Raw genomic sequence first — 14,360 nt, forward strand, 5'->3', positions numbered from 1 at the left:
ACAAATACCGTATGCCTGTATACACACATTCACACGTAAGAGACTATCTTAAGTAATTTTATTAGTATTTTCTACATTATATTTTCTTAGCCTTATTTATTATATTTCCTTATTCATTTCTCCAGTGGATATCCATGCTCACAATATCTATGTTTTTGCATTTTTTCTTGCATTACATTAGGAACCACTTTGGACAACACATATTTCTAGATTATGTTCTTTCCTTGATTTCTATAAAAGCATCCTACCTTATTTTTCATCTGCTTCTGTGAAAATTCCTTTTCAGTCTCCTCAATCAAACCACCCTTTCCCTGTATTGCAACTGTTGATAAGACTTCTGTGTATCTTTCCTTATATGCACAATAAAGAGTCCTGTGTTTTTATGTAATCAAATCTGCACTCCAAATTGTAGGCTCATCTAGGTACATGACCACTGGGAATGGAGGATAAATCAATTCGAATGTTCCAAAATTACTTGCAATTGGAGTTGGAAACATACCAAGCCTCTACTCTCCAACTCTCTTGAATCTTATGTAAGTCAGAGGTACCACCCAGTCCCCTTGATTATAAACAGCACCAGAAAAAAAAAAAGATGAAGACATTCTTATCTCTTTTCTCACCCTTCCTTCACACTAATCAGTAAATCTTAGTCACAAAACCTTCCAGATTGTTCCTAATCCCATTTCTCTTTCCCACCCCACGGTTATTGCTTCATTTCAGACTCTCTTTCTTCTGCTTTCCTTGAGGCATGCACTACACCAATTCTGTCTTCAAAGATGCCACCAGATTGACCCATAAAAGCATAAACATGGTCCGAATCATGACTTCAGCAGATTGCTGCAGTAGACTTTTCTGTTGACTAAATTTCAGGCTTTAGCCTTTAGGTATCAACAATATGAAATTTGCCTCTTTCTAATGCCTTCTTATATACATGCTTCTCTCCCTGGAAGGAATTAACATGTCTCTCCATGGCCCACTCCCCTTCTTTTCACCTGATCTTGTTAGAGTTTCTTAAGATACGTTCCCCAACAGGTTGTCCCAAATCCCCCTTGTTGGGGTTAGTCTTACATTCCTACAGCTCTCTCTTAAAAAAAAAAGATTTATTTATATTTATTGCAAAGTCAGATATACAGAGAGGAGGAGAGACAGAGAGGAAGATCTTCCATCTGATGATTCACTTCCCAAGTGGCCGCAAGAGGTAGTGCTATGCCAATCCAAAGCCAGGAGCCAGGAATTCTTTCAGGTCTCCCACGCGGGTGCAGGGTCCCAAGCTTTTGGGTTGTCCTCGACTGCTTTCCCAGGCCACAGGCAGGGAGCTGGATGGGAAGTGGAGCTGCCAGGATTAGAACCAGTGCCCATATGGGATCCTGGCATGTTCAAGGCAAGGACTGCAACCACTAGGCTATCGTGTCAGGTCCCCTACAGCTCTCTTAAAAGCACTTTAAATATGATAGTGATATTATGCTTTTCACACCTCTCTGGTGAAAGGTAACGTGAAGCATGTCATTACTGTTTCTTCACAAACAACAGATCAAAAGGGGAATGAAAGAACAAACAGTGCTTCGCCATTTGCCTCAGTTTTCTCCCATGGGCTATCACTTTGTAGCTCTTCATATTGTTATGTCAGAGAAGACACTTTGGGAATGATCATGATTGACTAAGAGCTTTGTTATTATTTTTCATGCTGAAGCCAAATTGCTATTATTAGTCATGAAGCATAAATATCCATCCTTTGGTCCCACAAGAGCTGGCCTCTTTTCCTTGGAAAAGCTCCAGCCTATGTTTAACCTGAAACACAATGAATGCCTGAAGATGCTCATTCTATAATGCATTGCTGACAGAAGCAGTAAATATATTAGGCTCAGAAAACACTGCAGCTCTTCTACCCTGAGACCAGCATTTCACTGAACAATGTATCTAGCTAATCGATTCTATCTATTAGGGAGCCAAGGCTCTTTAGCTTTTTCTAGTTTCTTTATTTGTTACCTAGTCATGCAGCTACTTATAATCACCACTCCTCAAAAAAATAAGCCATGGTCAAAGTCAAAGATCTTGGAAACAAAACAAAGTTACAAATACTCAAATCCATGGAATAGTACAGCCAAGACACACATTCAGAGATGCAGAAGGTAGATGGGCAGAGTGAGGGAGAGGTTCCAGGGAAAATGGATAGGAAGAAATGGAACCTGAAGTAGCATTTGTCCCACAAGCAACAAATGACTTCTGTCATAATCACTGTACATAGTCCTGGGAATTCAGAGAACAAACAATTCTGTCCTCAGGGTCTCAAAGCCCTGAGGGGGAAAAAAAACAAGTAAAAATGGGTAATTCCAGATAAGTATGTGGTGAGAAAAAGCATAAAAGCACAAAAAAGGACACCAAATTCAGGAAGAACACCATCATCAAAGGCTTAACTAATGGAACCTCCTTGAACTGGGACTGTGAATCTTCAAATTTAGAACACAGAAAAATAACAGACGGATTCTCTTGGATGGCAGAAGGGAAGAGTGGATTTAGTTGACTGAATAGGAAAAGGGTAAAGAGAGATTGCAAGATACGGATAAAACACACAAATCCAGATTCTGGAGGAACAGCAAGTACAGGTGGTGCATAGAAATGCCACAAGAGATTACACTAGTGGTCACATAGTGAAGCACCTTCACTGAGACTTCAAGGAACAAGTCAGGGTCAGGTTTCACAGTAGAGTTACTCCACTAGCAGTGAGGGCTGACTGGAGGAACAGATGAATGAACAAAGTGTATTGCTAAAACTGCTTATTTCTAAACGAGGTATGTCATAGTTCCAAGTTCCCTTGCAACTAACCTTAGGAAGTGAACCTAATAACATTGACCCTAGGCATTAGCAGTCTCTCTCATAATCTCACGCTGTCTCTTCCTTCTTCTGCAAAAGACATGTGTCCACAAGGATAGAACAACAGGAGGGCACTCTCTGCACCTCTGGAACACACCAAGCTGCTCATTGAGTGACAATATATCTATGTTGAATTAAATCACCTGGACGTTGGCAATGAGATTCTCCTAACATAGGTACCTGGCTATCTGGCCATAAGCTCCATATGAGCAAGGACTGGAATATGAATGAAATATAACATGTAAAATGGGTAAATAAATTGTCTACCAAAGATGTTAGGGGAATGAAACAGACATACCGATACTAGCAAAGGAATGAATTACATTCAAGATATATTGCAGAGACAAGATGACCAAGATTTGAGAAGTTCTGTGGTTTGAACATCTGTCCCTCCAAATTTAGGAGTTTAATCTCCCAGGAGTTGTGTTGATGGCACTAAGAGGGTAGAAGCCTAGTTTAATGATGGTATTTGGCAGTGGCTTTGCAAAGAGATTACATTGTACGAGGCCTGCAAGGTGGATGGAGCCCCTACACCTGCTCTCCCTGTCTCATGCTATATCAGGCTTTGCATTGCTTCAGCATCCTGCCAGCAACAACACCATCATCAGGGCTTAACCAATGGAACTTCCTTCATCTTGGACTGTGAATCTTCAGGACAACGAACCCAAGTAAAATCCTTCCCATTGTAAAATTATCCTGCTTCAAGTATTTTACTATGCTAACAAAAAGCTAACACTGTTGCTAAATAGTTGTAAAGAAAAAGGAGTCTTCTGGAGGCCCAGTTTGGATGAATCAATGTGCTACAGTGCCATCATTGAAAACAGAGCATGATTTCTGTATTTAATCACAAGTGGGAATGACCTGGATTAAAATAAAACCACTTGAGTTAGCTCTGTTAGAGTGACCATCAACAGTGAAGACGAGTAAGAGTAGGCATTGAGAGCCCTTGGAAGAACAGAAACAACGAACCAACGTCAGGTACTTAAACCAGCAGGAAGAAAAAAATAACTCACCCTTGAGATCTCTAAGATGGGGTATTAGGAGTGATGAGTGTGAGCTCCCAAAAGAAGCAGATCAGAGAGTCAGAAAAAAGAATGCTCAGTGTTGTTCAAAGCACCAGAGTAAATCTGTAAGACGAGTACAGGAAAAGTGTGTATCTGATATGGCATTTCAGAATCCATCTGTGACACATTATGAAGAGATTCACATGAATGAGATGATAGGGACACTGACACAAATGCTCTGAGCAGCAAAAGGAAAGAGTGAGTGGAGATGGAGAGCCTTAACTACTCTAGAAATCTTGTATGAAAAAGAAATAAAGAAATTGGATACTCTCTGGAATTTGACTCAAGAATTGTTTCTGTATATATTTTTCACATAAATCATATAGTTATGGTTTCCAATAAGTAGCCACTGGTGATGTGGCTACCGAGCACCAAAACTATGGCTATTCATCCAAACTGAGATAGGATGTAAATGAAAATGAATGCTAGATTTTGGAATTAATACAAAAATTTGATTTAGTACGGAAAAAGTATATAAAATGCCATAATAATTATTTTATAAGAAATTCAAGTGAAATGAATAGTAATTTGGATATATTATGTTAAATAAAATGTCTTACTGAAGTCAATTTCACATCATTTTTTCCCCATGTGTGTCTATTTAGATACAAAACCATGAATGTGGTTCATACTATTTCTATGGGCAGTGCTTAGTGGAAACATGCTAAAGGCTGGTAAAGAGTAATAACAAAAGAGACAGTTGTTACAGATCAGTGCACTAAGATGCTGCCACCCTTTCCGAGTATTGGATAGAGTCCACACTCTTCCACTTCCTATCCAGCTTCCAGGTGATGGCTGAGAAGTGAGAGTGATAAGAAAAAGAATGGAAAGGGATATGCATTTGGTGATGATTCTAGTAGTTAGGACCCTGCTTCTAATGTTAGACACCCTCATGGAGCTCAGTTACAACTTCCTGATTTCAGCCTGGTCTGACCCTAGCTGTTACAGACACTTGAGGGGTGAATCAACAGGTGGAAACCCCCTGTCTGTCTGTCTGTCTCTCTCTCTCTTTCTCTTAATATCTACTGTTCAAATAACTCAAAAGAAAAAGTTAAAATTTTAAAAAGAAAATGAAGAATCCATAGGAGAACACAACACAGGATGAGCAGAAAGTAGGTATAGTGAACCACAATCTCTGAGTTTAACTACAAGGTTAACTACAGTTTAACTTTGGAACACGAATTATCTGCCAATAATGTAACTGTGAAGACTAGAAGTATCCTTCATGGTAATCCAGTGTAAATTCTTCCGTGTACAACAAATGAAGCTGAGGAGTGACACGAGGTGGTATACTCACTGCAAGTCAATCAGCAGAGCGGGGCCCGAGGGATCTTTTAGTCCAGCGCCCCCTCCAGGACAACAGTTGATCTGTTTTAGGTGATGCACATTAGTGTACTCAAAAATAATAATAATAAAATAAATAATAATGACATAAAATGATTTTCAAAGATAAACATTAAAAAATGTGTTCCTGACATCGATTGACTTTATATTTTCACTGCAAGCTCAAATGCGTATGTGCTGTTTAAGTAGTTAAACGAGATGTTCAGAATGACAAAATATAGCCTGGTAGAGTTTCACAGAGAAAAGTGCCAAATGATAAAATAAATGCTTTTAAAATGTGAGATATGCTTTCATTCACTAAAAAAGCTTCTCAAAGTATTGATCAACAATATATATTATATGTACACATAATGTATGTATAGAAAAGCAGTGAGAGAGATATTCTATCTGTTGCTTACTCTCCAGATTACAATAGCTGTGACTGGGGCAGACCAAGGCAGCAGCTCTGTTCAGGTTTTCCACATGTAGGACAGAGACCCAAGTATTCGAGCCATCACCAATACCCCATGATGTGTGTACCACAAAGAACCTGGAATGCTGGCAGTCTAACTCAAGTCTGACTTACTACAGGCATCTCAACCGGCATCACCATAAACCTCTCAGTCTAGCCATCTATTAAAGTTGTGATAATTCTATCATTTTGATAAATGTAAATGATTATTTGCTAATATTAACTTACACATTATGCTGCTAAAGTATTTAAGCTTTTTAGAATGTAAAGTTAAAAGTCGCATAAAAGTTCTATTAAAATAAATAAGTCAATAAACATTTCTAATCTTTCTATTCAATAACCATGACACTCAAGAAAAGGTTCAGCCTCAAGAGACTGACTATTCATTTCAACCAAAACTAGAAGAAAATCCCATACTTTATTTCTTTCTAGCAAGTAAAAATAAGTAATAAATTTACTAATAATTATATAGTTACAGCCTGATTCTTCTCCCAAAATATACCAGCAGAAAATGTTTAGCTTTAATATAATTATGAAATTAACTATCCATAAAATCTTTTTAAAATCCTAGAGTTCATAATTAGAATTTGCTAATGTTTTAACTAATTTAAATTTGAGAATCTTTAACATTCCAAGTAACAAAAGAAAATTTTAATGAGGTCATGCATTAATGTGCTTCTAATGGTGCCTAATTTTTAAGATTGAGAAATCCATTAATCCAAGAAAAATAAAAATGCTTTGAAAATATCACTGAAACAGTAAGATATAATATATGCATGTCTACAAATACAGAAATTTATCAGATCAAAATGTTTTTTGTTTGCCTATGTTCATGACAAAAACATTTACTCAAAAGCTTTTTCTTGAAACACAGTCCTTTAACCTTTCACATATACCAGACAAAAGACACAAAAACATATTTTCCAGTTTGGGAGATGAGAAAAAAAACCAAGGTTCTTGAAGCTAAATAAGCTCCCTGAGGTCATATACTTCCTGGAGAGCAGAGCAACCCTTAGTCTAGACCCTCAGATTATAGAGTTGTGGATTTTGTTTTAAAAAAAGTCACAAGTCTGAGCTCTGAGAGCCTTCTATGAAGAATCTGACCTAGGCAAGAATCTGAAGCCCTGAAGAATTTTACAGACACAAAAAAACTCATGAAAGCAATAGGAGTGTTCATTAACTATAAAAACAGAAAGTAATATGTTCAAGAGAACAAAAAAGCTATGATTGAGTATACATTTTAACTGCAGACCAAGGAGGACCATGTAGGAAGGCTAGAGTCAAATAGCAAAACTATGCTTCAACTCCTTCTAGTCTTATCTACCAGTCCACAAACAAATCTGTGTAAGATGGGGACTCAGTCCTCATTTGCAATCTCATGCCCTTGACACAACCCAGCCTCTCACAGAATTATAACAAGGATGTTGGAAATGGGTTATTGGCAATTGTAATGAATGTGTCTACTCTACTACTACTTAGGAATTTTAATTAGAATCAAGTAAATGAACTTACTTCTAGAGAGATTCTCAAGGGCTTTCCCCAGCTTCTTGCTCTCTTGAAGGATGTGGTTCAATTCATCAAAATCACGGCTTACTGGTTTAGTCCGCCAGTTCCACTTAGGATGCTCTACTGACCTTGGCACTATGTTTAAAAAAAATCGTTATTTTTTAAGCATGCTGTATAATGATACAAACTTGCTATTCATCATAATGTGAAAGGCCATACTGAGATTGATGTGCAGAATAAAAAGTATTTAACATGGAGATGATTTTTATGAGCTGAGAGAAAGATATGAAGTCTGCTTAAAGACAGTGCTTTAACTGAACAGGCAAAGGGTACTGAGACAACATACATGGGAAAAGAAAATTCAGGAATTGAAATGAAATTAACCATTTCTGTAATACAGGAGGAAACACAAAGGCAAAGTGTGTTTTGTACAATGTTAGTAGCTTAAAATGAATATAAATTTCTTCATCAGCAACTAGAAGATATTTCTAATATTTTTTTCTATGCTATCTAAAATTTCACTTTCAAAATTCTCACTAAAATCACATTTTTTCCCCCAAAATGAGTTGACCAAGGAGAGGAGACGCTATTAGGCAAGGCATTTCTTAAAAATCTAAAGTAGAGTGAAGAGTGGTAAGTGAATTTTTAAATTTTTTTTCCTTGAACAACCATGACATGAGTTTATTGTTAAATTTAGCTTTGTGTTTGTACATTGCTGTCCCAAAGTACTGAATACAATAGAAGTCACAGGAAGAAGTTCTTGGGAAACTAGAAGAAACACTCAAACACAGAAGCAACAATACTTTACTGTCAACGAGCAGTTTGGTCTGGCATTTTTTTTTTCAGTTAGTAAACTGTTTATCTAGTCCATTGATTTTTAAACTTGCCAAAAAAATCTGTGTTTAAGAGCTGCTAGGATCTTTTTCATAAATCTGATTGTGTTTCCACAGATTACAAAACTGTGGATCACAGAAGACTTTAAATAGCTATGGCTAAAGTTATACAACTCCCTTCTTCATTTTTTTTAATTTATAATTGAAATAATCTTTTGAAAAAACTGTAATTTAAGTAAAAAATTTTTAATAAAAGAATATATCAAGTTTTAACTTTAGTTACCTTTAAGAACTATCTTTAATAAAAGAGTAATCTACAAAAATATGCCTGCCAATTACCCCAAATAGTACTTTTTTCCTACTCCTTCTTAGCTTATTTTTTTTATTCTTAAGTTCCACTATATGGTTTTGTAATTAGAGCTTACCCCGCTTTCCCTCCTTCTTCTCCCCTCCCCTGTATCCCTAGTACTTTACAATAATACGATCGTTCAGTTGCAGTCATGATTCCAACATTCTACTCTTTCCATGACATTGTAGGTACAGACAATAGTAAAGAGCCTAGTGTCTTGTTGTCAAGGTATATTTAACAGTTTTTTGGGGGATCATTTTTGGAAGTAGAGATACAAACTACAGTTCTTTACTTTGCAATACTCTAGTCTCCATTACAATATTCGTTTATGAGATTATACATATATATCTTTTTGCTTTGCGTTTTTCTTTAAGATTTATACTCTGGTTTCTCTTTAGAGTGAATAAATCTTTCGCCTTTTACTAAAGATTTATTTATTTTTATTGAAAGGCAAATCTACAGAAAGAAGGAGAGACAAAGATTTTGCATCTGCTATTTCACTCCCTAGGTAGCCAAAATGGCTGGAGCTGAGTCGAATCGTAGCCAGGAGCTTCTTCCAGGTCTTTCACATGTGCGCAGGGTCCCAAGTCTTTGGGCCATCTTCTATTGCTCTTCCAGACCACGAGCACGGAATTGGATCAGAAGTGGAGCATCTAGGATACAAACCAGCACCCACATAGGATCCCGCACATGCAAAGTGAGGATTCAACCAATAGTCTATCGTGCCAGGCACTTTGCTTTGTATTTTACATGAAGGTTATATTATATCAATGACAGCATTTGCTACTTGTCTTTGGGATGGTCTTATTTCACTGAGCATAATGGTCTCCAGTTGGAGACCATTGCAAATGGTAGAATTCCAGTCTTTTTCATGTCTGAGTGATATCCCATTGAGATGGTTTGCCACAGTTTCACTATCCAATCTTCTTTCAATGGGCCTCTTGGTTATTTCCAAATCTTCACTATTGTGGATTGTGCTTCCATGATTAAAGGGATATATGTTGCTTTCTCATGTGTAGGTTTTGTATATATTCCTACAAGTAAGGTTGCTTGGTCATAAGGTAGATGGATATATAGTTGTCTGAACACTCTCCGTACTGATTCTGTAGTGAATTCAGCACTCCATGAAGCAGAATAGGGAATCATTTTTTTTTTATCCAAACCCTCTGTAGAAGGTAAATTCTCACTATGCAGGTAATTCTTACTGGAGTTAAGTGGAACATTAATATGGTTTTATTATTATTTTTATTATTATTATTATTTTATTTGGAAAGGCGGATATACATAGAGGAGAGACAGAGAGGAAGATCTTCCGTCCCATGATTCACTCCCCAAGTGAGCGCAATGACCGGTGCTATGCCGATCTGAAGCCAGGAGCCTCTTCTGGGTCTCCAACACGAGTGCAGGGTCCCAAAGCTTTGGGCTGTCCTCAACTGCTTTCCCGGGCCACAGGCAGGGAGCTGGATGGGAAGCAGGGCCACCAGGATCAGAACCAGTGCCCATATGGGATTCTGGGCGTGCAAGGCGAGGACCTTTAACCACTTGCGCCATAGCGCTGGGCCCCTAATATGGTTTTAATTTATATTTATCTTACTGTTAAGGAGCCTGGGCATTTTTTCATATGTTTATTAGCCACTTGAAATTGTTCTTTTGAAAATGTGTACATAAAAACCTTTGTCCTTGGCCCAGCACAATGGCTCAGTGGTTAAAATACTCACCTTGCATGTCCTAGGATCCCATATCAATTCTGGTTCAGATCCTGGCGGCCATACTTTCCATCCAGTTCTTTGTCTCCATGGAAAGAGTTGAGCATCATCCAAAACCTTGGGACTCTGCACCCACATTGGAGCTCTGGGGAAAGCTCCTGGCTCTTGGCTTTGGATCAGCTCTGCTCCAGTCATTGCACTCACTTGTAAATGAAGCATGGGATGGAAGATTTTTCTGTCTCCGCTATACAAATCTGCCTTCCAATAAAAATAAATAAATCTTATCTTTTAAAATTACCAAAAAACCCTCTGTCCAGGTAATATGTTTATGTAGACTTTCTTTGATCTCATGATTCAGTTTTGGTACCTGATACATGTCCAGGAATCCATCCATTGCTTAATCGAGTTACAACTTGTTTGCATATAATTACTTAATAGTGATTCCTGATTATTCTATGTATGTCCAAGGCATCTATTGTTATCCTTCCTTTTTCATCTCCGATTTTATTTGTTTTGTTTTGTTTTACCAACTGGGCTACTGGGGTACCTATTCTGTTCATTTTCTTGGGGAAACACGTCTTTGATCTATTGGTTTTATATATCAATCTTTTGGTCTTTATTTGGCTTATTTCTTCCCTTATTTAGATTATCTCTCTTTTTGTGTTTATATTGAAATTATTTTTTGCTATTTTTTAACTCCTTCAAATGTATGGTTAGCTTATTTACCTGGTGTCTTTCTTATTTCTTGACATAGGCAATAATCACAATAAATTTGTCTGTTTGCATCCCTTTGGTGGCATCCCACAGATTTTCAAGTTTCAAGCTTTCATTTGCTTCAAGTTGTTTTTTTTTTATTTGATTTTTTAAATTCATTGTTCAGTCAGCAGCATGTTGTTCAACTTCCAAGTATTTGTATATCTTCTGGAGTATTTTAACTTGCTGGGCTTCAGTTTCACTCCATTAGGTTCTCAGAAGAAAAATGAGATTTCGATTTAAAAAAAAATTCTGAGGCTTGTTTTCAGATTGATTTATGTAATCAATCCTGGAGAGGTTTTCATGCAAAGGTAAAAAAAGACACATGTGATGTCTGTAGGATGAAAGGGTCTGCCGATATCGATTCGGCCCACTTGTTCCCTTGTCTGTGTGAGTTCTGTTGCCTTCTCCCGAATTTCTGTCTCATTGATCTGCCCATTGATGTTAGCAGGTTATTAAGATTCCAACCATTATTGCATTGCTGTCTTTTTATTTCATAGAGTTAGGTGCCCTAGAATTTGATGTGCATATATTTATTATCATTATTTCATCTTGCTGAATGGATCCCTTTATCATAATGTGGTATCCATTTTCATCTCTTCCAATACTTCTCATGTTGAAGTCTATGTTATCTGATGCTAGAATGATTATATCAACTTGTTTCTTTGTCTTTTCATTAGCATGAAATATCCTTTTTCAACCTTTCACTTTCAGCTTCTGTGTATTTTTGGCAGTGATGGGTCTCTGATAAGCAACAAATAAATGAGCCAAGGTGAGGGTTGTTTCTTATCAGATCTGTTTGGTGTTCTCTGCCTTTCCTGTGTTTGGTTTCCTCTTACATTCCCAATGTTTGGGAATTTTTTTAATAACTTGAATGGATACATCCCACATTTCTGCTTTTCTTTCCACACCCTTATATTTGATCTTTCAGTGGTGCCACTTGATTCTCGGATAGTTTTCTTAGCTTTATGCAGTTTCTCTTCCATTTCTGATTGTATGTTCTCAAATCAGGAGTCTTCCAGTTCTGAAATTTGTTGTTCTACCTCATTCATTCCACTGTTGAGGCTTTTGCTTGCCTGTTTTTAAAGATTGATTTATTTTTATTGCAAAGTCAGATATACAGAGAGGAGGAGAGACAGAGAAATATCTTCTGTCCAATAATTCACTGTCCAAGTGACCGCAACAGCTGGTGCTGCACCAATCTGAAATCAGGAGTCCAGAGCTCTTCCGGGTCTCCCACGCGGGTGCAGGTCCCAAGCCTTTGGACCGTCCTCCACTGCTTTCCCAGGCCACAAGCAGGAAGCTGAATGGGAAGCAGGGCTGCATGGATTAGAACCGGCGCCCATATGGGATCCTGACATGTTCAAGGCGAGGACTTTAGCTGCTAGCCCATGGCACTGGGCCCTTTTGGTTGCTTTTTAAAGTCTCTCTATTGTATTCTCACTTCAAATATTTCCATTTGATTCCATTTTATGGCTTATATCGTCTTTGTGATCTATTCATTAAATCCTTGCCTTTGCTTCTCACTGCCTCTGAAGTGTTTTATCACGATTTTTACTTTAAATCTCTTCTGAAGAAGCTCCTCAATGTCTTCTTCCTGTCTCTCTATGATTGAGATGGTCTTTTGCTCATTTTGTAGGGAAACACTGATTTCCTCATTTGTGTTGCTGTGATTTTTCTGTTACCCTTGCCCACTGTCTTTTAGTTTTTTAGGTTTTCTCTTCAGGCAGATTCTGTCTTTATGTTGTGTTTCTCCTTATTTGTGGGTAGATTTTACTGTTCCCACTAACTACCTACTTGCTTTCAGTCTGGGATGAGGTCTGGGTACTTGTCCTGGTCACTCTGGGGCCTTCAGCCTTGGGCTCCTGTGCTGTGGTCCTGCCCCAGTCTCTGCAGTCCGTTTATCCCTGGCTGCCTCTCTCAGCTCTGGGAGCTCCCAGGTCAGATCCGTTCTTTCACCTGTCTAACCGCTCTTTCACTCAGCAGCACTTAAGGTCAGGAAGGTCACTGCTATGATTTTCAGTGAATTGTTGCTCTTCAATCTTTTCTTGCTCTGCCCTAGTTGAAGATTGAGTAACGGTTCTCTTGAAGACAAATGAGTCTTGCCTGCTGTACTTCAAATCTTCAGATGCGTAGAGAGATTAAAACAAGAGAATGTTCTTCCTTTTTGGGGGTTGTGGGGAAAGGAGAGGAAATGGTTCCCTGGAATTCAAAGCAGATTTCCTTTTGTGTATGGTTACCTGGTAGCCATGTATCTGGGACTTCCACTAACCTGCTGGGCATAGAGTGGGGTTGCTGTCCTCTTAATGCCACAGAAGTTGGGACAGGTGTTTGAGGCAGGCAGTTGTACAATCAGAGAACTGCATGCCTAATTAAATGTGCTCACCCTGTCCTGTGAAGCCATACCAGGCCAGCAGCTTTCCTCTTTCCTTCCTCCCCTGTGTTTGTGCCAAACCTCTTAACTTGCCTGAGCTCATGGTTTTATAACTCCCCTTTGAGGTGCCCTAGCAGGGGAATTTAATGAGGTAAAGCAAACCAAATTTTAGTGTGTGTGTGTGTGTATTAGAAGCATAACCTAGGGAGAAATATTAAATCTCAAAGTAATTCAAAGTAATGGATCAAACTGTTTTCTGACTCAAAAGGATTCATTCATTAAATATTCAGCACAATTCAAGACATGTTATCAAAACCATTTAAAATAGTAGCAACATAAAAAAAAATCAGTAACACTTTTGTTACTAGCATTTTTCTCACCAGGCTATGCCATCACTTCAGGTGCTGACATGGTACACTGGAGTGGTGACTTGTGCCCCTACTCCTTTACACCCAGCCCAGATTCCTGTCTTATGCCTTGGAGGCAGCAGATGATGGTCCAACTAGTTGGTCATCTGTCACCCACCTGGGAAGCTCTGATGAATTCTGAAGCACTTGGTCCAATCCTAGATGTTGTGATTGTTTGAGGAATGAAGGAATGAACCAACAAATAAAAGATCTCTCTCTCTCTCTTTCTGTGGCTATGGGTATGTATCTGTGTATCTGTGTATCCTGCTTTCTATGCTTCCCCCACTCTCTGTCATTGTTCCTTTCCTATAAAAATGTACATAAATAAATATTTAAGATAAATAAAATATTTCTGAAACACAGGAAAATAAACTGATATTAATATAATCACAACCACTAGACTTAAAAGGGGAGATAGCAATCTTTTCAAATTTCTCACTGAAGATTATCTCTAACTGATAATTATATCTGATAATTATATATCTAACTAAGAAAGCAATTGACATACTCAAACATTCATTTTGGAAGCACTTCTTATAAGAAATCTCCAAGTGGGAGAGCTATACCAAAATGAATAAGGAAGCTGAACCTCTGAAAAGCATGTGAAACAGAGAAATGGAAAAGGGAATTTTCAGATGACAATAAAGGAAGCTCTCACATGTCAGCTGAGAAAAGTCTAAAAACCAAGGTCAAGAATGGAGC

General features: G+C 38.0%; 1 protein-coding gene across 1 annotated transcript in view; it reads right to left on the reverse strand.

The window, feature by feature from the left end:
- The window catches only part of CUNH8orf34 (chromosome unknown C8orf34 homolog), a 211,051-nt gene that overhangs the window by 101,152 nt on the left and 95,539 nt on the right, over positions 1 to 14,360 (reverse strand). The window contains exon 4 of the mRNA XM_040994610.1: positions 7,243 to 7,371. Coding sequence (XP_040850544.1) covers positions 7,243 to 7,371 — 129 coding nt within the window. The remainder of the gene's footprint in view (positions 1 to 7,242; positions 7,372 to 14,360) is intronic.

Source organism: Ochotona curzoniae, unplaced genomic scaffold (assembly GCF_017591425.1).
Source record: "Ochotona curzoniae isolate NIBS_2020 unplaced genomic scaffold, NIBS_Ocur_1.0 contig_1071, whole genome shotgun sequence".
Lineage (NCBI taxonomy): Eukaryota > Metazoa > Chordata > Mammalia > Lagomorpha > Ochotonidae > Ochotona > Ochotona curzoniae.